Source organism: Dromiciops gliroides, chromosome 6, assembly GCF_019393635.1.
Source record: "Dromiciops gliroides isolate mDroGli1 chromosome 6, mDroGli1.pri, whole genome shotgun sequence".
NCBI classification, from domain to species: Eukaryota; Metazoa; Chordata; class Mammalia; order Microbiotheria; family Microbiotheriidae; genus Dromiciops; species Dromiciops gliroides.
In genome coordinates, this window is record NC_057866.1 from 160,309,856 (window position 1) to 160,337,064 (window position 27,209).

General features: G+C 43.7%; 1 protein-coding gene across 2 annotated transcripts in view; it reads right to left on the reverse strand.

The window, feature by feature from the left end:
* The window catches only part of SLC10A7 (solute carrier family 10 member 7), a 279,118-nt gene that overhangs the window by 65,447 nt on the left and 186,462 nt on the right, over window positions 1-27,209 (reverse strand). For both annotated transcript variants that reach the window (XM_043971561.1, XM_043971560.1), the window contains one exon: window positions 18,233-18,268. In XM_043971561.1, the coding sequence (XP_043827496.1) occupies window positions 18,233-18,268 (36 nt within the window). The remainder of the gene's footprint in view (window positions 1-18,232; window positions 18,269-27,209) is intronic.

Consider the following 27,209-nt stretch of genomic DNA (forward strand, 5'->3'; position numbering starts at 1 on the left):
AAGGGAGCCAGAACAGAGAGATCTAGACAGGAAGAAAATAAAAGCGAGAGCTAATGTTTACAGGGTACTTTAAGGTTAATGCCTGCCTCATGAGACCTTCATAACAACCCTCTGAGGTAGAAATTATGGGAATTCTCATCTCCACTTCCACAAAGAGGAGAGAGAGGGAGGACAGGGTATGGATGGAAGAGCAGCAACAGTCTTCAGAGGAGCAAGGGATCTGAGGTCATCTGGTCCCAACAGACAGGGAGCCCCCTGAGAGCAGGGGCTGGCTTTTGTGTCTCTGTATCCTGTATCAGGGCTTAATAGCACAATGCCCAGCACATGACAGGCACTTAGTGTCCCTTACCTGGGGAATGGGAGAACAAATTATGGCACATGAATGTAATAGAAAACTACTGGCACCATAAGAACTTCTGAATTTGAGGAATTCGGGCAACAATGGGGAGGCTTGTACAAAGTGACGAAGAAGTAAGGAGAGCCAGGAGACAAGAGTCACAGTAGGACCACAGTAATGTGAACAAAAAGCAAGATGACAAGAACCACAGTGAACATGAGCTGCATAAATATTTATTGCATAATTGCCTTGTAAGAGTCACCACCAGGAGCTGGGGATACCAAGACAAAGAAGACCAGCTTTGGAATTGGGAAAGACTTGGGTTCAAATCTTGCCTCTGACACATACAGACTGTGTGACCCTGGGCTAGTCACTTCATCTCTCAAGGCACCAGGCAACTTGCCAAGACTCTTAAGTTGAAGGCTAGTTGCTGATCTGCATTGGAAAAAAAGGGAGTTTACACATGAAGAGTTTCCTATATGTAATAACAGTGCCGGACTGAAAAAAGAGAGAAGCTAATGGCTAGATTGCTTGTCTTTTTTTAACCTAGTATGTTTTCAAAGTACAGGGTCAGCAGAATTAGACAGAGTAGACAGAGTCCCATAAATGCCCCTCGATTCTCACTGGAGATTCCTTGAACCCACTGAGCTGTGAGCTTGTCTCGAACCTTCCACGTCAGCCACGGGCACCAAATTATTTATGTGTGTGGTCTTCTCCATGCTCACTTTGGAGTTTACAATAGAAGCCAAGACAGGTTCCTCATTAAAGTATGAAGAACGAGGATCACAGGCAATGTATTTACTTCTGCTTTAGTTAAAATCATCCCTGCATAAGAAATGAGTGGGCCTTATCCTTGCACCCTCCTAGGCTGCCCTGCACCAGATGCTTATCTTCTTTCTTCTGGATGCCAGGGCAGACTTCACAGCTTCAGGAGGCTCCCCAAGGAGACCTGGGCATCCTCTGAGTGACCGCAGCGACAGGACCAGTGACAGATTCCAAAGAAGCGGCTTATGTCAATTATGCCAAATCCGATTCCGGCACCGAAGGTTCCCTCCTCATGGAGGGCACTTCTGAAGCAGCTGTCCATAGGGGTCTCCTCCTCCTTTGCAGTCCGCTCCTACCTAATCTGGCACCTTGTACCTTGTTAATTACATCTCTGACCAAGTTTGCTCCAGATTCTATGAACTGACAAAGCCTTGAGGGAGGGCTCCTGTGCTCCATGTTCACAAACAGAGAGATAGGACATCTGCAGCCTCTGTTACAGAAACTGCAGCCATGCTAAGGAGAATGATTCAGAAAAATTCAATGGAAAATAAGCTACTCTAGCATGGATTGTCTCAAAATCAGTTTTACTGATGTCTTTTGTTTTATGTAACAGTTGTTTACACACACACACACACACACACACACACACACACACACACACACACACACGTCTTCCTTTGTAACCAAAAAAAGTAGTTGAGTGAAGTCAGCCAAAACAATGACAGTGTCTGATGTTGTGGGCAATATTCTGCACCCACTGTCCCCCTACGTCTTTACTTAAAGAAGAGAGGTTATGTTTTATATGTGGTTTTCTAAGACAGAGATTGTTCCTTATGGTTATTAAGAAACCAACCTCTTTTCAGTAATTCTCTTTTGTTTACTTTACTATAATATTCTGGTTCAGCTTGCTTTACTCACAACCAAACCAAACCAAAACAAACAACAACAAAACAGACTGATTTATAACTCCCCAAACAGTGTATCCATACATAAGAGCTCCCATAGCTCCTCTAACAGTGGCATCTTTGATCATCACCGACAATCTGATAGGCATGAGGTGAAACCATGGGGCTATTATATGGGTGACAATTTGCATTTCTTCTTTTAAAAACTATTTATTCATCTGTGTAATATCTTTCTATTATGGGAATAATACTACATGAATATCTTGAAAAATCTCACGTTTAAAGTGTTTTTTCCTATGCTATGGCTCAAATAACTAGTGGGCTCATGGACTTCTGAAGGATGAATTGAATTCAGGGTAAAAAAGGTCCTAATTTAATCTAACAAGTGATGTCTGAGTTTCAGGTAGTTTGCACTTGCCCTCTGGCTTTGTTTCTCTATTACTCTGAGATACTTATGACAAGCAGATCAATCCTTCATTCTAAGTTCAGATGGAACAGTCTTGTGCTGCTTAGATGGAAAACATGTCCAAAATAATCCTGAACTAAAGGAACCATGGGGTGATGAGGTGGTTGGTGGTAAGAAATAACTGGCCAAGGCAGCACCTAGCAGGTACCATGGTGTCTCAGAGGGGAAGCTGAGGGAGTAGGGGGTGGAAAGTTTGGCAGGATTTGAAACAAGCTCAAGAATTCTGGTATATGTAAGCCAAGAGAAGACTTAGTCCTTTTTCTGATTGCTCTGGGGATTCAAATGAGGTTTAGGGAGTCATTAGGACTGGGTTAAGAAACTGGGCCCTGGGAGGTTTTTAAAAAAAACTGGGGGGATAAATGTATTTCAATATAATTGTTTTCTTTTAAATTCCCATGTGTTTTATTATATGCATTTAAAATCATTATTCAGAGAAGGGGTCCAAAGGGGCAGCTAGGTGGCGAAGTGGATAGAGCACCAGCCCTGGAGTCAAAAGTACCTGAGTTCAAATCCGGCCTCAGACACTTAACACTTACTAGCTGTGTGACCCTGGGCAAGTCACTTAACCCCAATTACCTCACTAAAAAAATAAAAACAAACAAACAAACAAAAAAAACCAGAGAAGGGGACCAAAGGTTTCACCAGACTGCTTGAGGGCTGCCGGACACAAAAAAGTTTAAGAAGCCCTAAATTTGGAATGAATGCGCTCAGATTCAAGCTTGCTCTTTCAGTGTGACTTCAGATCAGACTTTTAACTCAAGGCTGGTCCTTCATTCCCATGTTGGCTCTAGAACCAACCACCTCCTGGCCCCAAGTATGCTATTTCTTAGTGCTGGATTCTAGAACAATGGATTCTGAGACTTCCCATCACACTTTCATCTATTACTTAGGATCAGAGACTCTTAGCTAATTCAGTTTTGAAACTATCACAGAAGGAATCTGTGGTACAGCTGGTAAGGAAGCAACGATGTACACACTAGCATTAAGGAACTTTCAAAAATACAAAGTCGAGTCTAGACTGGTTCAGACACATTTGGAAGAATAAAACTATCTTTCCATGAAATCTCTCTGCTGATATCTCAGCATGGCATGCAGGCAGTATTGGGTGCTCAGGGGCCATGCCAATGGGGTGCAAGCTCTGAAGATACAACTCAATTTGGAAGGCCTTTGAGTACAGGCCCAGAGAAAGACTGTCTGTCAGTTGTCCAAGGACCAGCTTCTCTGTGTACAAGGCAGACTGGTCTGTGTGCTAGTAGGCTGCCCATCGGGTAATGAATTCTTTGGCCACGGTAACCAGCTATCCTTCCTACTAAATGAACGAGATGGTGAGTTCCTATAAAAATGATCGTTATAAACACCCAGCTGGAAAACAGATGGTGCATTTTAAATCACTCATGTAAGTGAGCTGACCTGTAAATCGTCATTAATGCACTAGGTCTTCATTTTCTCTGCTGCGTAATCAGCCTTTTATCTCCTACCAGTGAAATCCATTAGCCACAGGCTTCTCATCTATTTGTATCTCTTCTCAGCTATTAAAACATTATTGTATTTAATAATTCACCCTTGATGATTGGCCCCAGCTTTCATTAGGCTCCAACTCAGGGAAAAATAAGAATAGATTAGATGGATGTACATATTGCGGAATGCTTAATATCAAAGCTCTCTTGCTAGGAAATCAGGGACAGCCTGTTCATGGAGGCCACTTTAAATGGGCTGCCTGAACCCTGTGACTCAAGGGGGACAAAGTGGTGGGTCTGGTACACACATTTCTATACATCCACCTTTATACAGCTCCACCTGCCTGGATCATATGAATAGACAGAAATAAGAAAGGGAAGTAAGGATGGTGTAATGGAAAACATACTGGATTCGGCAATCAGAAGACTAGGGTTCAAATCCTGCCATTGTCATTTTACCACTTGTGTGACCTTGGGCAAATCACTTAACCATACTGTGCCTCAGTTTCTTCATCTGTAAAAAGAGGGAATTAGACTAGATGGCCGTAAAGGTTCTTTCTGGCTCTAATCTGTGATCTTAAGATACAGACTCTTCAGGTACCTCTAGTTCTCAAACATCGTAATTCAATTCATCAAACATTTATTAAGGTTAAATTATGGTGAGGTACTCTGCCTGGTGCTTGGGATGATGAGACAAAAAATAGTTGCCCTTCAGGAAGCTTGCAATTTACTGGGGGTACGGAAGGGGGGGGACAACAAGTACCCACATAAATGAAAACAAAATGTGTACAAGATAAATATAATATTTGAAAAGAAATACAATAAATATTTGATAGAGAGAACCAGTCCTTCCACCCTCAGAAAAACAAAACAAAAACCTCATTCTCCACAATCTGATTTCAATTCTTCTCCCATTCTATTCTACCAGTCCCCATGTAACATGCATGAAATGAAGATTTAGTACAGAGGCAAACTGATTGCATAAGCTAATATCTGATGGCAGGCTCTGTATTAAGGTAAAATTATGAAAAAAAAATCAGAATGAAGACTCAGTTAAACAACCAGCTTTAAAAAGTGTCAGCATACAAACATCTTGTTTTGCTATTATAATATATATGTTATATTATATAATGTTATAATATAATATATATACATATATTCTGTTTATGCGAGCATGCATGCCTGTATGGATGTAAGTATCTAGGCTCCTCCCACCCTGCAAAGTATTTGATACTTTTTTCAAAACTTAACAAAATCTTTACCTAATTGAATATTACAAGAAGAATGATCCAATAACCATGTATTAACCACCCAGTATACACTTGGCATTTAAGATACAAAAACAATAATGTTTTACTTATTTTGATGGGAATTCAATGAGTTGACAGCCTGTTGCACCCGAGAAGAGCCCCAGAGCTGGAGACAGAGGACCTGGGTTCAAATCTTAGCCCTTCTCTGTATGACCTCAAGCAATCACTTCTACGACCCTCCAGTCTTTTCATCTATGAAATGAGGAAGTGAGCTGAAATCACAGCTAAGAGTTCTTTCTGCCCTGAACCTATTCTTTTAAATGGGATATCCCTAAAATAAGCCAGTGGAGCTTAAAACAAGATGATTAAAGCTTATGAAGCTATTGAAGCTGACAAGTGCACAGGGACACCCTCTACAAATTTAATCCTGGACGTTCCTAGGGAAGGAAATTCACAGAATATTCAGTCCCATTCTACATCCCCTAGACAAGAAAACTGGCTCTCTTAGATCGAAAGGAGGAAGCTTCCTGAGGTTATAAAACAAAGAGGAAAATGCTTGGTTTCTGTCTCTGGGGGTGGGGGTGGGGAGGGCATCCCTTTCAGCACTAGAGGGTGGGTCACAAAGCTCTCCCTCCTCCCTGCGCCATGCCCCAGAGCACCTCCACGGGAGGTAACACAATGCCAGCATTCTCAGACCATTGTCCCTGGGGACAGAGATGAGTTACACTAAGCTCTGGCTCAAGGTAGTGAGCTGCTCCCCAGAACTGTGCTTATTCTGTAGTCACAGAGACAGGTGATGCTCATAAGTCGGTCTGCCAAGTCTCTTTCTCTCACTTTTAAAAACCAATCACAGGGGGCAGCTAGGTGGTGCAGTGGATAGAGCACCGGCCCTGTAGTCAGGAGGACCTGGGTTCAAATTCAGCATCAGACACTTAACACTTACTAGCTGTGTGACCCTGGGCAAGCCACTTAACCCCAATTGCCTCACTAAAACAAAACAAAACAAAACAATCACAGAATCACAGTTTTGGAGGTAGAGGGGACCTCTGGGATAATCCAAGTCCAAGCCCCTTAAAGACAGGTGAGGAAGGTGAAACTACAGTCACCCAGGTTGGTTAAGTGTCAGACCTGGGATTTGAACCTGGTCCTCTGATTCCAGATCCATCCGTCCTTCGACTCACCACCCAACCTTAACCCAGAGACAGAGTCAGAGAAAGGCCAAGGCAGACAGGGAGAGACAGCGACACCTAGAGGATAACAGGTGGTAGGGAGACGACCCGTCCAGCATCTCTCCTCCTTGTCCATCTTCTCCTGCTCTGCCTTCACCCCAAGGTCATTTCAAAGTACAGTGGACGGAGGAACCTCTTTAGTAAGTCGGCCGAGGATAGAAGTCTCTCCTTAAGAGCTGCCTGCTTTAAATGCCTCTCATATGTGATCATAAATGTGAATATCCATTATGCAGACATCTCCACAAATAGATTATGGGAAAAGAGGCAGAGTATCATAAGTGATACTAATGGTTTCTGTACATTATTATTATTTCTATGGCTCGGATCAAAAGTTCAAGAGCTTTAGATTGTAGGCAGTCACAGAACTGGAAAACGAATGAGAGCTGATAGCTTCTAAAACTGTAACTGATCTCTCCCTCCCACACTGATCTCTCCTTTCTGCGAAGTCCTTCTGCACTCAGTCAAGACCACACAGGTTAGCAATTAACTCTCCTGTAATTGTTTTGTGGGTTAGTTTGTCTGTCTCCCCAACCACACTGACGACTCCTCGGTAGTCATAGCCTTGCTTCATATTTTTTGCATGCTAAACTCTCAGGACGAGCACAGAACATGGACCCGATAAAAACCAGGTGACTGATTAGTAAAAGAATGGAAAAACCTCATAAGGAGACATGAGCTTCACAAATATGCTAGAATGGGATTTAATAGGACTCATTCACCTCTGGGAGAGGAGCAGGGACCATTTCTTTCTTTCTTTCTTTTTTTTTTTGTCCTATCCTCAGTGACTGGGATAGCACCTTGTATATAGTAAACCACTTAACGATTGGTCGGTGCCAAATTTGGGGTCTCACATGCGGTCTATCAGTCCATGGAGAATGCCATTGTTAAGAATTAACGCCAGCAAAGACCTAAGAAATAAAGTGTGCGGAAAAGAAACCTGCTAAGTGTGGGCAAAGTTATTATATAAGTTTCATCGCATTAACTTGCTAGGAAACTGTACCACTTTAGACTTGACAAGGTTTAGAGAATCCTACAAAAAGGATGAAAGATTTATTTCATGGGACATCAAACAGCTTTGCCCAATTTATGAGACTGTCAAAATAAATCACCATTTCCTCAACTTTTCCTACTAAGGGGGCCTCTTGGCACCTGCCAAAAGTTTGAATCAGTCTCCTTTCCATTTTGATATTCAAGTTTTCCTCCTGACCAAGGCTCTGCAGCTCGAGCTCTTTGCATTCCCGATACCTCTAGGACTATGTTTCTTCCCTGTCTCCACCTCGTCTTTCCCTTTCAATAACAGTATCTCCCTGGATTCATTCCCTTCCAAATGCCTCCTTCCTCCCCATTTCTCCTCTTCTTTGCACATTAATTTGCAAGGCAATGATTTTCCAAGCTCTGGCTATGTTCTCAGGCCCGGGCTGTCTTGTACAACAGAACACCTACTGTGTGACAGTCCTATGCTAAATGTTAAAGAGGTCAGGGGAGAGGATAAAAGAGAATAATAGAAATAGCTGAACACATATAGGTTTGCAAAATGCACTGTCTTATTTGGGGCTCACAAGAAGCTCTATTATTAGTAGTATCTGAGAAAATATTTGAATTCAGGTATTTTTGACACCAAGTCCAACATTCTATCCACTATATTGAACCTAGCACATAGCAGGCATTTAATAAATGTTGACTGATTGATTGATTGCTCTCTCAAACATTTTATCATTAAAACAAGCTTGTGAGGTAGGTGCTATCGTTATCACTCCTATTTAGTCTAGTCACTAGCCCTGGGGGATGGGGTGCTTGACATGCAGTCAACCAGTCAATCAACAAACAGTTATTAAGCACCTATATAGCACCTATAAGCACTGTGACAGGCACTGGGGATAGAAACAGAACAGTGTCCTCAAGAAGCTTATAATCTATTCAGGGAAGACAACTTGTACATAGGTGGTTGTTGTTATCTGTCCTTCGTTCTTGAAGAGGACCTGAGCAGCTAAGATTATTTGTGGCAGACAAAGTCCTGCCCTGCGTTTGTAGAAGGAGTTTTTTCCCCTGGGAGTTCCTTACACCAATGGAATAACTGGGCATGTTCTTGTATTACAACAGCCTATAAATACTCGAATGACTGATCAATCATCTTGATTCCATGAGAAAATAACTGATCTGGGGCTCTGAGTAATGAGCCGTATCAGACTTGGTAAGGCTGGTCCTCACATGCCAAACTAGGCATGGACCAGAGGCCTCCGCAGCCTGACATCTCCTGTCTGAGCGTGTGCTCCAGGAGAATTGCCATTCAGAACTTGGGATCATCACAGCTGGACACGTTCCCAGACCCCAGGAGGGCTTAAACTCTATTTAGTTGTGAGGAAAAGGAGCAGCTAGGTAGACAAACATGTAAAGAATATCTTATTATCAGCAATAATGCCCAATATATAAAGTGAATTCATGAAGGTTCTGGGAAGGCTCAGTACATAAGCCTACCCTTCTTTGAAAGGGGATGGTGTTGTTTCAGGTGACTCTTTGTATCCCCAGGGTCTGGCTCACAGTAGGCACTTAATAAATGCTCTTTGATTGACTGACCTGTTTGTGCCTGAGAAGAATGTAAAATATATATATATACTACCATGCCAGGGGAAGATGCTGGCCCCTTCCCCCCTGCCTTATCTCCCCATCTATCCACAGACTCAGGACCTGAGGTACATTAAATTGCCTCAGATTCATTATACACACACACACACACACACACACACACACACACACACACACTTTATTTTCCAAAGGAGCCTAAGTTCCTTGAGAGCTGAGCCAGCTTCATCTTTGCCTCTGCATTATCACGACCCAGAACTGCCTGATACAAAGTCGAGACTTGGAGTTACCAAGAGGAAGGAAGGTGGGCGGGGCTTGGGGGGATCATGGATGAGGGCATTTACCGATACAAGAATCAAGATTTGCTGCTGGTCGGCTAACCTGCGAGCTGGGAGCCTTCGGAGGCCTTCAGTGTTAGGCTCAACTATTTTTCCTTAACCTAATTTATCATGTGCCTCCAGAACGATTTCAGTAGAATACAGACTCAGTGGGATGGCCATTCTATACAAGCTGTATTAATAACAGAAGAAGCCACATGGTGGCATTAAAATGCAATATCCTTTTTACATTCCCTTTTACCTACATTTCAACCAAACAAGGCTTTAGAGTAAGCTGAACTCAACTGATCGGAAAGTTCATAACAGGTCTCAAGGCAAACATCAAGTCTTACATCCAGGGAAATATGGAGGATTAAAGATAATGGAGCAATTCAACAAGCAACACACCTACTCTGTGCTAGTGGTGATATGGTAGATAGAACATGGCCTGGAGTTAGGAAGACCTGGGTTCAAATCTTGCCTCAGACATTTACTAGCTATATGACCCTGGGCAAATCACTCTGCCTCAGTTTCTTCAACTGTAAAATGGGGATAGTTATAAGTACTCCCCAGGGTTGTTGTGAGGATCAAATCAGATAATAATTGTAAATCACTTAGCACAGTGCCTGGCACATAGTAAGTCCTATATAAATGTCTATTCTCTTCCCCTTCCCCTTCCCTTCCTTTCCCTGCCCTTCCCCTCCCCCTCCCTTCCCTTGCCCCTTCCCCTTCTCTTCCCTTCCCCTCCCCTTCCCCCTTCTCCCTTCCCTTCCCCTTTCCCTCCCCTCCCCTTTCCTTCCCTTCCCACTAGAATCCATCTAGTGGGTTAGGCTCTCTATCCTGTGTTCCTTCTATCACTCCATGCTCTAAGTGTGAATTATTGCGGTTCTTATTGATCATTCAGTGACAGTGAGGATCAACTCGGCATTTGCAGGCTCAGTATGGAAGTTGTCACTTAGTGATGCCATTTCTTGGGGTAAATGCTTTCAGAATTCCAAATAACTAAATTACAGTGGAATCTCATTTGTAAGTTGCAGGTGCCTATACCAGCTCCTTTCGCCAGGCCCTGCCCGTCTGAAGCTTCCCCATTTGTAAAATGAGGACAGTAGCGTCTGCCCTAACTTACTTTGCAAGAACCTTGTGAAGATAAATGAGATAATATACATGAAAGTACTCTGCACTCTTGGAGGAAAGGCGATAGATAAATAAAGGCATTATGACGACTGGCAGAGGAGGTGGGCAGTGCAGGCAGGGGCTGCTTACTTCGTGAGGGTGTCAAGCCTCTTGCCCATGATTTTTCTATCATTCCCTTTTCTGAAGAATCTGGCTCCGTCTCAGTGCTGCTCTCTCTTAGCAGAGGTTGACCCTGTGACCTTGAATTTGGTCTCTTTTCTAGACAGAGCTCCGGCCTTGGAGTAAAGAACCTTAGAAACTCAGCAGCTGTGTGTTTTTGTGTGGGCTGGTTACTTTCTCTGAGCCTTGATTTTCTCATCTGTAAAATAGTGCTAATGATAACCCCTACTTTCTGCAGAGTTGTGGGGAGGACCAAACAAGCCCATGTGTGTGAAATAGGGAAAACAGATTTAGAGCTGAAAGGGACCCCAGAGACCATCTAGTTCAATGCCTTCATTGGACCCAGTTAAATGACTTTGACAAGGTCATAGGATTTGAACTCAGTTCCCTTGACTCCAGAACCAGTGATCTTTCTATTGTATTATGTTCACCCTCAAATATTAAAGTCCTGGATGAATGCTAGCAATTATTTCTAGTCTACGACTACAAAAATGCAGACAAACCAGAAACGATTTCCTAATGTATTTGGTCAGGAGCAGCTAGGTGGCACAGTAAATAATGTGATAGGCCTGGAGCCAGGATCTTTCTGAGTTTAAATCCATCCTCCAATACTTTCTAGCTGTGTGACTGTGGGCAAGTCACTTAACTCTATTTGCCTCAGTTGCCTCATCTGTAAAATAAGCTGGATAAGGAAATGGCAAAGCACTCCAGTATCTTTACTAAGAAAACCCTAAATGGGACCATGAAGAGTCAGACATGACTGAAATGACTGACCGCCACCAATAACGTATCTGATCTCACCCAAATATTTTAATTATAAGAAACGAGTTTCTAATATAGACAGGTTACAGGAAGCTGAGTTTCACGTTCTGATCTCAGTTCTGCCATGACAGACTCACTAGGAATCCTGCCTGAATCTTTTCCTCACCTACAAAACATTACGAAGTATCTTTGATTTCCAGAAGTGATGAGAGACAATGGGACACGTCCTTTCTGGAAATAGTGAGAACTGGCATTTGCCTAGCCTTTTCAAGTCTGTAATGGAAGCCTGATGATCTCATCAGCCCCACAGATTCCTTCATCATCACATGATTCTTAAATCTCCTTATCCAGTCCTAACCTTTCTGCCAGCCTTCAGTCTCGCCTCTTTAACTGCCTTGTGGACATCTCAAACCAGATGTCTTGTTGACATCTTACACTCAACATGTCCCAAACTGAGCTCATTATGTTTCCCCTTAAACCTTCCTTCCTTCCAGATTCCCCCATGACTGTCAAGGGCGCCACCATCATCCCAATCACCCAGGCTCTAGGCCTCCATGCCGCCCTGTGCTCTTCACTCTCTCTCACCCCACTCCATCAAGTCAGTTGCTAAGGCCTGTCAATTTGACATTCAGAGCATCTCTCACATTTGCCTCTGACACCACTGCCCTCCAGGGGCAGGCCCCCATCAAGTCACACCTGGCCTGCTGCAATGGCCTGCCGGCAGGACTGCCTGCCCTAGACCTCTCCCCACTCCTGTCCATTCTCCACTAGCTGTCAGAACAATCTTAGAGCCAAGGTCTGATCACAGCCTCCTCCCACCCCCTGCTTGTCACCTCTAGTTTCAAATATAAAATCTGGTTTGGTATCCAAAGCCTTCTGTGACCGGGAGCCCTTTCCAGCCTTCTCACATCCTACGGCCCTGCCCACCTGCACTCCCCACATATCCTGCCTCCTTGCTGTTCTTTGGACAAGATACCCCATCTCCAAACTCCAGGCATTTTCACTGGCTTCCCCCCATGATTGTAATATTCTCCGTCCTCATCTCTGCCTCCTGGCTTTCCTGTTGCTGTTGTTGTTGAGTTGTTTCAGTCATGTCTGACTCTTAACCCCATTTGAAGTATTCTTGGCAAAGACACAGGAGCAGTTTGCCATTTCCTTCCCCAGATCATTTTACTGCTGAGGAAACTGAGGCAAACAGGGTTAAGTGACTTGCCCAGGGTCACACAGCTAGGAAATGTCTGAGGTCAGATCTGAACTCAGATCTTCTTGACTCCAGGCCCAGCACTCTATCCACTGCACAACCTAACTTCAAGTGGCTTCCCTGAAGTCCAGGCTAAAACCCCACCTTCTACAAGCAGCCTTTCCAGATCCCGGGTAATTCTAGCACCTTCCCTCAGGTGATTATTTCCAATCTGTCCTGCACACAGCTTGTTTATATGTATACGTTTGCCCGTTGTCTCCCCCATTAGACCCTGAGCTACTCAAGATCAAGCAATGGCTTTTACCTTTGTTTGCGGCCCCAGCACTTAGCAGAGTGCCTGGCACATAGTAGGCTCCAAATGTTTACTGACTGACTTTATCTACAGTCTTTCCACAGTATTATGAGGTGGATAACATAGGCCTCATAATCCCCATTCTTTAGATGAGGAAATCTGAGGCTCGGAGGTTACTGAGGTCACAGAGCTAGCATGTGTTGGTGGTCAGGTATGAACACACATCTTCCTTCCTCTAAGGCCAGTCAGTGCCCTATGTATGATATGCCCAGTCTTCTCTGTCACTAAGATCCTTGTAGAGGCTTAGCCTGTACAACAAGGAAGGACCGACTTAAAAGAGGGGAGACATGGCTGAAAAAGGGAGAGGGTGCGGACCCTGGGTCAGATACAAGGAAACCTTTCAGGAAAAAGACCATTTTAAAGAAATGATCTACTAGATCTGCTACGGTTGGTTTGCTGATACTATGGGATCAAGGCATGGGGGAAGCTCTCCAGAAGATGATTCCGTAATCTCTAGTCAGCAATGACAACTTAGCGCTGATCCCGCTGTGGCGAGAGACACTGGCCAACAGATTTAGGAGCGTAACCACCAGAAGTAGGGCCCTGCCACAGGTTGCTGTTCTTAAAGGTGTTCATGCCCAATGGTATTCTCTGAATAAATTCTTTAAAAAAGAAGTCCATATAGTGTCTCTGCTTCTAGACACCCTGCTCATGCCTGGGAAAGGAGCCCTGGTGTCCAGAGGAGCCAGTGCCTGAAGCTTGGGCAACAGCATCTCCATGACAAATTTTTAAAAAGAAAAAGTCTAGACCACAAGGTATAGGAATATTTCATTAATGCAGGCTAACATAGCAGGGGAAGAGGGGATCAGGGAAAAGAAAAGGTTGTTCTGCCTTAATGAAAAGCCTGAGTTTTAGGGGATTTCAAAAGACAGGCAGTTTTATATCCCTATGCACTGAGTAACTTGAAAACATGTCCACAGATTGGGATCCCATTGGGTCTGTTTGCAGGTAAGACCCATTTTTTTGTCTTTTTGTTTTTGCAGGGCAATGAAGGTTAAGTGACTTGCCCGGGGTCACACAGCTAGTTAAGTGTCAAGTGTCTGAGGCTGGATTTGAATTCAGGTCCTCCTGAATCCAAGGCCAGTGCTTTATCCACTGTGCCACCTAGCTGCCCAAGACCCATTTTTAATTAGCAACATCCTTGGAACTCAAACAACTGATATGATGAAATCCTCAATAATCCATTATCTAGAATAGATGCCCCTACAATCTTGTCAATGCAACTGATTTGCTGATCAAATCCTGTCTGTATGGGGAAACTAACCCTAGCCAGCCAGCTACGTAGATATAGAGAGACAGGTAGGTAGATAGACAAGGCAAACGCTCACATGAAGGTCAGAGGAAGTAATACAAGGACACTCTCAAGGCCTCTCTGAAAAACTTCAGAATCAACTGTGAGACATGGAAGATGCTGGCAAAGAACTGCCCAGCATGGTGTGCCCCCATCAAAGATGGCACTGTGTTCTGTGGCTGAAGCAGGATTTCAGTAGCTCAAAAGAAATGTGAGATGCGTCCATTTGGAGATTCTATTCCAAATGTTCTTATGGACTACTCTGTGCCCAACCTGTGGTAGAACCTGCCGAGCCCATATTGGTCTGGTCAGCCACCATTGGATACCCTGTACATTGACCCTGACATAATGATGTCATTGTCGCTCTCTTTGAGTACAAAGGACAACAACCAGACAGATATATTGATAGATAGGTAGATATAGAGATAAGATGGATGGATGAATACACAGAAAGAACAAGCATTCATTACTTGCTATGTGCCAGACATTGCTACGCACGAGGGACATAAAAACAAGAAAACAAGATGTTCCCTACTCTAACATAGCTTATATTCTAAAGGCAGAAGAAAAGACGCAAAGAGGGGCTGAAAAATAGGGAGAAGAAAGGTATCCAAGGGCCCACAGGAGAGCCAGTGCAGAGGGGGAGCACATTGGCGAGTGAGTCAGAAGAGTAGTGAGCAGCCTGGGGTTTCTGATGGATGATACAGTGGTTCCAGGCAGAGACTCACCAATCATCAAGTCAGCCTCAGGATGGAATCATCCTCAGTGGGGCAAGTCAGCCAAGCCAAGTTGAAGTGCCATCATCTCTTTGTTTTTTGTTTGTTTGTTTGTTTTTTTAATGGGGCAATGAGGGTTAAGTGACTTGCCCAGGGTCACACAGCTAGTAAGTGTCAAGTGTCGGAGGCCAGATTTGAACTCAGATTGTCCTGAATCCAGGGCCAGGGCTTTATCCACTGTGCCACCTAGCTGCCCCAGTGCCATCATCTCTTAACTAATGCAATATCAACTACAATGCTGTTTTTGTACTGAGCTTACAGCCCCAGAAGAATGGAAGCGCTCTGAGGTCAAGGACTGCTTCTGGTCTTTGTACCTTCCAGGCTTAGATATGCAGCCTGAGGGGCAGCTAGGTGGCACAGTGGATAGAGCACTGGCCCTGGATTCGGGAGGACCTGAGTTCAAATCTGGCCTCAGACACTTAACACTTACTAGCTGTGTGACCCTGGGCAAGTCACTTAATAAGAAATTCAGCCTGGTAATGACTTAGTGGGCATAGGGATCCCTCAGTGAAGCTTCTGCTTCCCCTACTGCAGATTAGCACTTGCTGTTACTTATAGTCTTTTTTTTTTTTTTTTAGTGAGGCAATTGGGGTCAAGTGACTTGCCCAGGGTCACACAGCTAGTAAGTGTTAAGTGTCTGAGGCCAGACTTGAACTCAGGTACTCCCGACTCCAGGGCTGGTGCTCTATCCACTGTGCCACCTAGCTGCCCCCACTTATAATCTTAGAGAGCCACCAAGAGATTACATGATGTGCCTACAGTTTCAAAGCCAGGATGTGCCAGAAGTAGGACTTGAACCTCATCTGCTGGACTTTCTCCACCATGCCAGGTTGGCTCTCTCCCTATGCCGTGTTGCCTGGCTCTTAATAAATGCTTGTTGAATTGAATCAAATTGAGTGTCCCAAAAGAGTGGGTCTGAGCTGGGGTTCAAAGAGAATTACCTAGGGGCAGCTAGGTGGTGCAGTGGATAAAGCACTGGCCCTGGATTCAGGAGGACCTGAGTTCAAAGAGAATTACCTGGAGAGAATGTCGTTCCTAGAAGATGATAAAGCCAGTCCTCTATACTTCCTGAATTCCTTGGAGAGAGAAGGTCCCTCCCTAAATTATGCTAATGAATCCCAAGTGAGGTAATCATACTGCATGGAGTGATATCTACATACATTTCTCTCCTCTGTTTTGAATCCATAGTCTTAGGGCAGATGAGCTCAGTTCCAGCCCCAAGAAGTGACTGCGTTCTATGATAAGGGAAGTGATTCATACATGGGAGATGTGTGCATGGAAAGAAATTAGTTTATAAAATATTTTTGGTATTACTCATGATTAAATATGCTGCTGTGCTCAGCGTGGGATAACATTAATTTCTATTATAATCTTTTGCCTAATTTCTCATGTCTCGGCAGCAAAAGAAATAAGACATTTAATTAGCATTCCTTCTTTTAAAAAACAAACAATTCTGACTCAGTTAATAACAGCTGCCACTTATAGAGTACATTGTAATTTCTGAATTTTTTGCCATCTACTCTTTCATTTTCTCCTTACAATATTCCCGAGAAGTTGATTTGGACAGCTGCAATTGCCTCTGTTTTAGAGAAGGGGAAACTGAGTCAGAGAGGGAGGTTAAGTGAAATGTAGAACACTTGCTCCCAGGTCCTCCTTGAGGGCAGGGATTGTTTGTTCTACTCTCTTAGTATCCTCAGGGCCAAGCACATGTGCCTGCATGTAATTACTACTACCCCAGAAGCAGCAGTGGCAGTTAACATGTATGTGGTACGTTAAAGTTTGCAAAATACTTTATATACATTTTCTCATTGACTCCTCAAACAATCCTGTAAGCTAGATGCAATCACTATTTCCATCTTATCCATGAAGAAACTAAGCCTCAGCCAAGCTAAGCGACTTGATAGGGTCACATGGTTTCTAACTATCTGAGGCAAGATTTGGAACCCAGGGCTTCCCGAATCCACATGCGGCACTCCACCAGTCTGCCTCCCTAAGGACAGTGCCTTTGCACACAGCAGGTGCTTAATAAATGCTTGCTGCACTGAGTTGAGTGATTTGTACAAGGTCACACAGTGAGTAGCCCAAGCGTTACTGCCTAGGGCTCTACAACCGTCAGCCCCCTGAGCCTGGCACTTTCCCCTAGCCCATGCGCTTCAGCATTCTGGGTCAGTATAGGTTCTTTCCATTTTATTGATGCCAAAATGGAAGTCATTCAGTCAACAAGCATTTAGGATAGAAGTGAAGTAAGTGTGAACTCAGGAGACCAATGACTTCAGCTGGAGTAAGGAACAGACTGGGAAGACTCTAAGTTCCCTGAGGGCAGATATTCTAATTTCATCCTTGCCTTTGTATCCCTGGTAGCTAGAGAGAGCAGGCATTAATCCATGGCTCCAGGCTACATTTCCAGGCTAGGCACGCATCACTTTCCTTCATGCATTTCATGTCCCAGTATGGCGGCATTACCTGCTGTTTTCTCGTGCACATGGCGTCCCATCTTTTATTTCTCCGCCTTTGCATAGTGTGTCCCCCTGCCTGGAAGGTGTCCCCGCCTCACCTTCACCACGATGAGATTCTAGTTTCTCCCTCTTTTCAAGGTGTAACCGATCATCCCAGCTGCCAGCCAAGTCCTCCCCCATCACCTGGCATTATTTTGTGTATTTATTTATCTGTCTTAAGCAAATGCAAACTCCTCTGAAACAACATAAGCTCCTGAGGGCAGCATCTGTTCAGTCTTTGTCTTCCAATATCCAGTGCCCAGCACTAAAGGTAGTTTAGTAGGAGGTGCTTAGTCAATGCTTACTAGATGAATAAGGAAATGCTGTTGAAACTGAATTGCAGCCAGACAGCTTGACATCACCCAGATGATACCAGCTACAATCCCACATCCTACAGAAGCCTTTCCCCATCCCCCAGTGTTCCCCCTCTGCTGCTGATTTCCACTTTAGTCTGTACAGAGCTTGTTTGGACATAAACATACATGCTGCCTTCCCCATTAGACTGTGAGCTCCTTGAGAGCAGGGACAGTCTTTTGCCTTTCTTCGAATTCCAGGTGCTTAGCACAGTGCTTAGAACACAGTAGGTGCTTGATAAAAGCTGACTGACCAGCTGATTATACCTAAGAAGGCTTTGAAACACGTGACATGAAAACGGTACAAAATGATTCCAATTCCCCATTCCCTCTAATGACCTTTCTTAACAGGCTGTAAAATGACTTTTAACGAAAGGTATTAAAGGCTTATCCAAATACTCACAAAAATCAGCAGCAGCAGAGGTGTTACAATGATGCCCTGAAAGAAATAAAAGAGATGATGTTCATTTATCAGCCTGGAGAACAGAGCCCTCTTTGCCATTTTAGACTCTGATGCAGGAAAATAATTCTCACTGCTGTTGAATAAAATTGAGGTCATAAAGTGGGGAGGGGTCAAGTTTAGTTCCCTCTGCAAAACCTCCTTAGCATTTCTCTTCCAGTTATTTGTATTTGACACCATAGTTAAAGGGGCGCCCACCCACGTTCCTTAGGCCTGTCTTGCCCATGGTGGGTTTCACTTTTCCTTTCACATTCTGTGTGCAGCTCTGAGGTCCCGGCCAGTGCCTGGCAAGCTTCCCTTCTTCAAGGCTTTCAACTCTAACTCGGATAAAGTGCCCCCTTCCCAGAAAAGACAGGTGGTTCAGTCCCAGCTGGGGTCCTCTCCTGAGCAAAGACCACGTCAGCTGTGATGAATGGGATGTCGTGATTTTGTAATGTGAACGGATCTCCCCTAGGAAATGAGCAGAGATCTCAAAACTCATTTCACTTGATTAGACTCCGTGTCTCCTTGGTGGAAGGCAAGTCTTTCATCTGATTTAGTCACCCAGGACCTCCTTGGTTCCTCCACCTCCCCCAGGCAGAGACAGGCAGAAGATTTGTTTTCTTCAGTGACAGAAAACAGGTTGGAGGCTGTTGCCAATCAGGCAGGATACAGGCTTTTGGGCTTCTTGGAGGCAAATCTTTAAAAACAAGTTGTTTGAGTTGGGAGTTAATACGACAGTTCTCAGTTTGGGGGAAGGAAATGATACTTCTCTCTCAGTTTCTCCTTCACGTCTCAGCATCTTGTAACTTAAAGAAGAAAAAGCATTTTGCAACTTACAAGTTATATTATTTTCTGAACTTTACTATAGTCTAGCTTGTCCAGAGATTGATGCACATGGGTATATCATGAGGCGCTTGCTATAATATTCTCTACCTCAGAGTTCACGGCTGACCTTAGAGATACAACTGCCCTAAGCTGAAGTCCTATGGATACTTAAAATGAAAATTTAAATACTTTTGATATTTCTGGAGCTAAATTCCCTCGAATTGGTCTAAGAGAGACCTACTTCTGCCTTTTCCTTTATAGCATCACATGATCATAGAAGGCACCTCACTTTACTGACGGGGAAACTGAGGCCAGAGCAGTTTTTAAATGTCTTGCTTAAAGGCATACAGAGCTAAACCTTTGCCTCAATGTCTAGCACTTTTTCCACCGTGCCCATGAAGAGGACCTGCTCCAGAAGGGACAGAGGCAAGGTTTTCTCTGGGCCCTACAGTATCCACAGCTTCAGGCACATTGCTCCATATAGCAGGTGCCTTGTAGGAGCTTGCTGGATTTAACAGTTTGCTATGCACATGTGCATATACACACATCACAGAATTTCGGAGTAATTTTGGTTTGGAAAGGGCCTTTGAGTTCAACCCTCTTTATTTTACAGATGAAAAAAGTGAAAACCAGAGATAGGAAGTGATTTGTTCACAGCTGAAAGCAATAAGACAAGTCATTAAAGTGAAGGCCAAGAGAAATGATGACACAAACACATCCTTTGTATTTCTTCTCTTATTTGTGCTTTATAAACTTGTTTATGTCCTTGTCCCCCCATCATAATTTTTGTACTTTGAAAAATTATTTTTATTCTGCACTAAATAAACACCAAATAAAAGGGGCATGCATTTCCATGTATCTGTGGGTATATACACACGCATATATATATATATATATATATATATATACCCCTTTTGGTATATAGAATATTATATGTGTGTATACATATATATATATAATATTCTTCAGGGTTACATGTATATATACATAGATGTTTGAGTATATACATATATGTATATACATATACATACAGAGAGAAATATTTATGTGTGTACACACACACAAACACACAGACAGACAAAAGGATTATACACGAAAGTGTAGAATTTCTCTTAGGTACAGCTTACTTTTCTTTATACTAAGTTCTAGTATATACTAAATTCAGTCTGTAGCTTTCAAAGCTCCCTGCTTGTTGGTGTTTCTTTCTGGTCTTCCTCCTCTCCATTTTAAAAAAAGGTTTCTTCCTTCCTTCCTTCCTACCTTCCCTCCCCCCCTTCTTTCTTTCCTTCCTTCTCTCCTTTTCAGATTGGCTTAAGCCCCTCCACATAACAGAGCTAGCAGGAGGAACCAACCAATGTCAGATGTGGGGGGAGGGGGGGTTGCAGCCTGGCAGAGGGATAGTCCAGGGTGAGAAGGCTGCAGAAGTCATTGGATGTTCTAGGGTAAGGGAATCCAAGGCAGGGCCTTGGGAAGGATGAGACAGTAACTGAGGGATGGCTTTAATGTCTAGAAGTCAGGATGAGAGCCTTTATTTTAAAATATTTTATTGCTTTTTTTACAAGATTTTTCAGTCATTTTCAGTTGTGTCCACCTCTTCATAACCCCATCTGGGGTTTTCTTGGCAAAGATATTGGGCTGGTTTGCTATTTCCTTCTTCTGCTCATTTTACAGATGAGGAAACTGAGGCAAACAGGGCTCAGTGACTTGCCCAGGGTCACACAGGTAGTAAGTGCCTGAGGCTAGATTTGAATTCAGGAAGAGAAGTCTTTCTGCTCTGCTTCTACCTTCTAGACTTTAAAAAAATGCCCTGCGCCCTCAGGTACCTTTATCATCATCTTTGTGTTTGTTCTTATTGTTTACTTTTCATATTAAGCCCGGAATGTCCTAATTATGCTGCAGCTGGTTGCATGCCAGAATAATGGTCCACTGAGAAGGGCACCTACCCTATAAGAAGCTGGTCCCACACAAGAGAAACCACAACCACCCCCTCCAGATCTGTGGCTGGGTCTTGTGCGCTTGATGCTAGGTCTGCCATCTTCTCTAAGGATGCACTCCTGGCCTTCTTGGTTCAGTGTTTCCATTTCTTTTTCAATAACAGTATCACTGGATGTTGACTCACAGAGTCTCAGAGATAGAAGGGACTGAGTGCACCCAGTCCAGCCTGAATGACAAATGGAATCCAAGCTCTTCTTGAAGGCCTCCAAAGAAGAGGACCCCCTCCTGCCTGAGGAGGCTCATTCTACTCCGGGGGGAAGTCTCCTCTCCAACCTATTTCCCCAGGCCCCTCACCCCCTCCCCACTTTATCAAGCCTAAATCTGCCTCTTGGGAATTCCCCTCCATCGGGCCTTTGTATGACAGTTTTTCAGACACCAGAAGACAGTTATTATGCCCTCTCCCTGAGTCTTCTCTTTTCTAGGCAAAACATTCCCTATCTCATCTCAAGGACTTTAGAGGATGTTAGCCCTCCCCTGAGTACAAACTTCCCTAGATGGGGGAAGAGAATGATCATTTATAGAGTGCTTCCTATATGCCAGGCACTGGGATCAGCACCTTTTACAAATATCTCATTTGATGGCTGGTCTCAAAGTCTTTGACTGGAACTTCTAGCGTAGCTGGACACAATGATTCACCCTGCTTTATTTCATCAAGATGGGCAATGGGTCAGGCTTCACCTCCAACAAGATTATCACAATCCCACAATGGAGTCATCTTGGGGGCTCCTGGTGAACGTGCTCAGGACAACCAAATGTGCTTGGTAGGACCTAGATATTTGGGGCTAGTCACCATGGCAAACTCTTTACGGTAAGAATGATTGATCCAACAAAAAGGTTTTTAATATTTCCAGCATTCGTCCTGCATCCGCTGGGCACAAAGGGTCATGCTTGTTATATCCAGTAAAGCTGGGGGTTCAGGACTGACATTTCTGTTTATTATTTGGGCTTTAGGAGAACCTTGATTTTAAGGGAGGGCTCTATTTTTCAATACAGAGTCAACCATAGTGAACAGTATGAAGTATAATAGCAACTGCAATAATTAGCAGTTATTAGAGGTAGCAGTCATGGCAGTGGGGTGGGGCGGGGGTCTTTTAAAATCTTGTGTGATTTCCTTAGGGCTCTCTATATATTTACGAACTGATTGTGGTATTATGGGAAAAGCAATGGATTTGTAGTAAAAAAAAAAAACCAAGACCTGGGTTCAAATCCCAGGTTGGTCACTTACTGTGTGACATTGGGTAATAATTAACAACAGCAGCAGTGCCTTAACAATTATCTTGTTTGATCCTCACAACAATCTTGGGAGGTCGGTGCTATTATTAGCCCTATTTTACAGATGAAGAAACTGAGGCCCACAGAGGTTAAGTGACATATCTAGGGTCATGCAGTTTGTAAGCGTCTCAGGCCAGATTTTAACTTAGGTCTTCCTGACTCCAGACCTGGCAATCCATCCGATGCAGTAATTGGCACCTAGCTACTCACAAGTCGCTTTCTCTATCTGTGACTCACTTTCTTCATTCCTAAACTGGGGAGAATGATACTTTTCCTCACTGGGCTGTTGTGAGGGAGCCAATAAAAGCCCCTGGCAAACCCTGAAGTGCTCCAGACAAGTCAGTTATCAGTAGAGAAGGCTGCAGTGACAGAGCATCATGTTTAGTACCTCTTTCTGGTGGGGATGAAAGGAAAGGCCTGAGAAATGTGCCCTTGGGTGACACGGAGAAAGAGGATCTGATGCATTAAAAACACACACAACAACATGAACACTCAGCAGATATCAGTAGTAAAGTGGGTGAACTATAAATTGAAGCTGCGATAGCAACCATTACTGAATGTCAGAAAGGCAAATAAAGAAAAATATGTAATTTTCTATCTAGTGAATTGTGGAACAGAGCATCATTTAAAAATACATCAATTGCACTCCTTCTCCCTCTCCCTTTTCTAGACAAGTGTTGTCAAAAATACAGTGTATCAAAGTAAACAGATTATAGATTAGCACTTCTAGTCGAAGATGCTGCCTCTCCTTCTGGATTCAAGGTCAGGGCAGTTTTAGCATCCTCCAAACTGGGGTGAAGTGTTAAGTTCTCTCCCTGCAACCCGTAATGGAGTCAAAGTTAAAAAAAAAGCGACTGCCTTTCATTAGCTGCTGAAAAACTTCCAGGAAATCCATTTACACCTCTGATGTGAAAGATTGGCTGAATATATTTCAATGATTTTAGTAGAAAGGAAAAAAAAATAAAACCACTCTTTGACCTCAAGCACTGATCAACAAAATGTAGCTCTAGTCTGCTCCGGTCCCATCAGAGAACTGTGAATGCACTTTTCTATAGCAGGGGTTGCGTAAAAAGCAAAATCCAAGAGAGCTTTCTATTGTTCTTTTTATTTGGAATGGCATCAGAAGGCCAGGGAAGGTAGGTAGGGTCTTGTGAGCTGCCCGGAATGTTACCCAAGGTTGAGATCCAGAGGAAGGCCTTTGGCATTTCACGTTAGCCTGCCTACACAGCTTGCTTGCACATAGTTGTCTGCATGTCGTCTCCCCCATTAGACCTTAAAGGCAGGGACTGATTTTTGCCTTTCTTCATAGCCCCAGGGTTTAGCACAAGGCCTAACACATAGTAGGCACTTACTAAATGAAGTATGGGAGGACATGGACAAGAACCACCCAAGATGAGAAGGCATAGAGGGGCTATGACTGGTATCACAGTGGGGGAATACTTATATTGATGATATCACAGATCTGTCTAAATTCAAGTCCCCCCCACAAAAGTCTTACTCTGTTGTCTGTTCATGACATAGTGGTAACCCAAAGTTTTTGAAGGTTGAGTCCCAGTAAGTACAAACTGTCTCAGATCCTACCAAGCTGACAAGAAAAGGCTTTGAGAAAAGCCCAGGTAATAGACACTCTGTCTCTGTCTCTCTTTCTGTATATGTGTTTACTTAGAGACACACACGACAATCTGAATGGCTTGGAGAGATACCGAAGCAAGAATTTTGGACTTTCTATTACAAGCTGCTTGCAGGGTAGGCGTAAGACTTTTTTCAAAGTTTTCACTTCACTAAGGTACTAGTTTGTGTTAATCAGATGCTGTTTTGGAGAAATGAAACAAGAAACTCAGACCCAAGAAGAAAATCAAAATGATGATGTAAATAGATTGAGCTGCAGATTCATCTCCTCTAGCCCATGCCCCTAGGAATGAGCCTCCCATTTCACAGGTCCTGCCTGTTGCCTTCACAGAACTCACAACTTCCTTAAAGACATACTCAATAAAGGTTCTAGTTACACAGCACTACCTGTAATTATAATGAACTTTTGGGCATTCATTCATTCATTCAGAGGGGCAGTGAGGGTTAAGTGACTTGGCCAGGGTCACACAGTTAGTAAGTGTCTAGTGTCTGAGGCCAGATTTGAACTCAGGTCTTCCTGAATCCAAGGCCAGTGCTTCATCCACTGCACCACTTAGCTGCCCCCCGGTATTTATTTTAATGAAATTATGGATGCATCTTTTTTTACTTCAGTAAATATTTCTTAATGGGGACCTAAGCAAGAACCTTCACCACATTCTGGGAAAATCAGTTCGTCAACTCTTAGTGGAAAGGAGGAATGCAGCCTTTAATTCTGACAGTATGATACTAACATAGATTATAGGAAATGACTAGAATTTTGCTGCCTCTGCATTTTGGCCTTGCTGTAGTCATTGTACACATGGATCTTTTGGCTCTGCTTCAATAGGATTAATGTTAAAAATGGGTGCTTAGGGGGCAGCTAGGTGGCGCAGTGGATAAAAGCACTGGCCCTGGGTTCAGGAGTACCTGAGTTCAAATCCAGCCTCAGACACTTGACACTTACTACTGTGTGACCCTGGGCAAGTCACTTAACCCCCATAGCCCCACAAAAAAAAATGAGTGCTTAGCACTCAAGAATGAATGAATGAGTGAGGTGGACCTTCAGATAGATCTTGAGGAGTTGAAGGTTTGGAATAGGCAGAGAATACAGAAGAATGGGCAGACTGCTTTAAAGACAAGGAGCAGAATAACCTGGATGATGAAGCAAAGGATTCTAGAAGAAGAAGAAGTTGAATAGACGAGGTATGATAGAGGGCCTTGAAAGCCAATCTGGAGGCAATAACAACTGCCAATTTTTGAGCAAGGGAGTTACAAGATAAAATATTGGTGATATTTTGGGAAGAGCTGGGAGGAGCTCTTTATGGGACAAAGCATAAAGAGGGAAGGGAAGGCAAAAGATTGAAGAGGGGGGACTTGTGGAATGTCTATATCTAGGAATCACAACAAAGAGTGGTCACTGAAAGAGCCAAGCCAAAGAAAGGAATTTAAAACAGAGGGTGTCAAATGTTACTTATAAGAAAGAATGGGGGGCAGCTAGGTGGTGCAGTGCCTAAAGCACTGGCCCTGGATTCAGGAGTACCTGAGTTCAAATCCAGCCTCAGCCACTTGATACTTACTAGCTGTGTGACCCTGGGCAAGTCACTTAACCCTCACTGCCCCACCAAAAAAAAAAAAAAAAGACAGAATGGAGCTTGCCAGGGGCGGAGCCAAGATGGCAACTGAAAGGCAGTGATTTCCCTGAGCTCTCCCCAAGACCCTCCAAATGATGCCATTAGACAGTTCCTGGAGCAGCAGAATCCACAAAAGGATAAGGTGAAATCATTTTCCAGCCAAAGAAAGAATGAGGACAGGCCATGGCCATTGGGTTTGGAAAAGCTGGAGGTCCCTGATGACTTCTGAGAGCATAGTTCTGATATAGAAACCCAACTCTGGTAGAAAGTGTCGATGGCAGTGAGCATAGAGTATCTGTCCTGAAAGTTTGGTGATTGAAGGAAGGAGGGATAGACATAGCCACAGGGTGTGAGGAGGCTCAAGTTTCCTGGAGGAGACGTGAGCATGTCTGAAAGCAGAGGACAGGAAGTCAATGGAGTGGAAGAGGCTGAAGATTCCACAGGAGATGATGGATGTAGGAACAATGCCAAAGAATGACAGAATCAAAGATCCATAGGAAATCACCTGCAAATTATTTTGTTGTTTCTGTTCAAGACCTGTGATTTCAATAGTGTAAGAAACTCCAAGTGAGGAAATGCCCTTCACCAATAACTGTTCTGAAACTTAAAGAGTTGTCTGGAACACTAACCTCTATGTATCAGAGGCAAGACTTGAAACCAGGGCTTCCTGACTCCAAAGCCTGTGGTCTATCTGGGACCCCCTGGTACACCTCACCAAAATAAATTCCATTAGAATTTGTTCCAAATTTTCTTAAGTGCCCAATACTCCTAGGATCTCCTCTCTCAGTTGATAACCTTATCTCCTACTTTCCTGAGAAAATCAAGACCATCTCTCATGAGCTCCCTTGTGTTTGCCATTTCATTCCTCAAACCCCTTTCTACAGTTTCATCTATTCTTTCTTCCAGGCTCGGAGGATGAGCCCAACTTCTCCTTGACAAGGCTCATCTGTCTGCTTGTGCTCTTGATCTTATAACCTCCCATCTCCTGTAGGACCTCGACACATTAATCATTCCCCTCCCCTTCCCTCCACCTCATCTCTAATCTTTTCCTGTGTAGTAACTCTTTCCTCCTTCCCTATGAACACACTTGGGTCTACCTCATCCTTAAAAGAATCTTCACTTGGTTTTGCCATGCCCCTAAGCAAATGTCCTATATTTGGTCTCCTTTTCATTGCCGGGTCTCTGGAAAGAAGCCTCCACAATCTCTGCTTCCACTTCCCCGCCAGCCCTGTACTTCCTAAAGCCTTAGACAATCTGGCTTCTGACCCCACAGCTCTGCTGCAATTAGCCCCTCAAAGGCTGCCCCAAAATTGTTCAATTCATTGGCTTTTTCTTAATCAGTGACACTTTTTGCGGCTCTGGACACAGTTAGGCACCCTTTCTCTGCTGGATATTCTCATTTCTCCTGGCTTTCAAAATGCAGCTCTCTCTCTCTTGCTTTTCCTCTATCCTGTTCTGTAAGCATGAATATATCCCAAGATTCTATCCTTAACTGTCTTGTCTCTTGTTAGTCTCATCTGCTTCCATGGGGACATGGATCATCTTTACACTGATGCTTTCAAATCTAGAAATCTAACCCTAATCTCCTGAACTCCAGTCCTCTATCA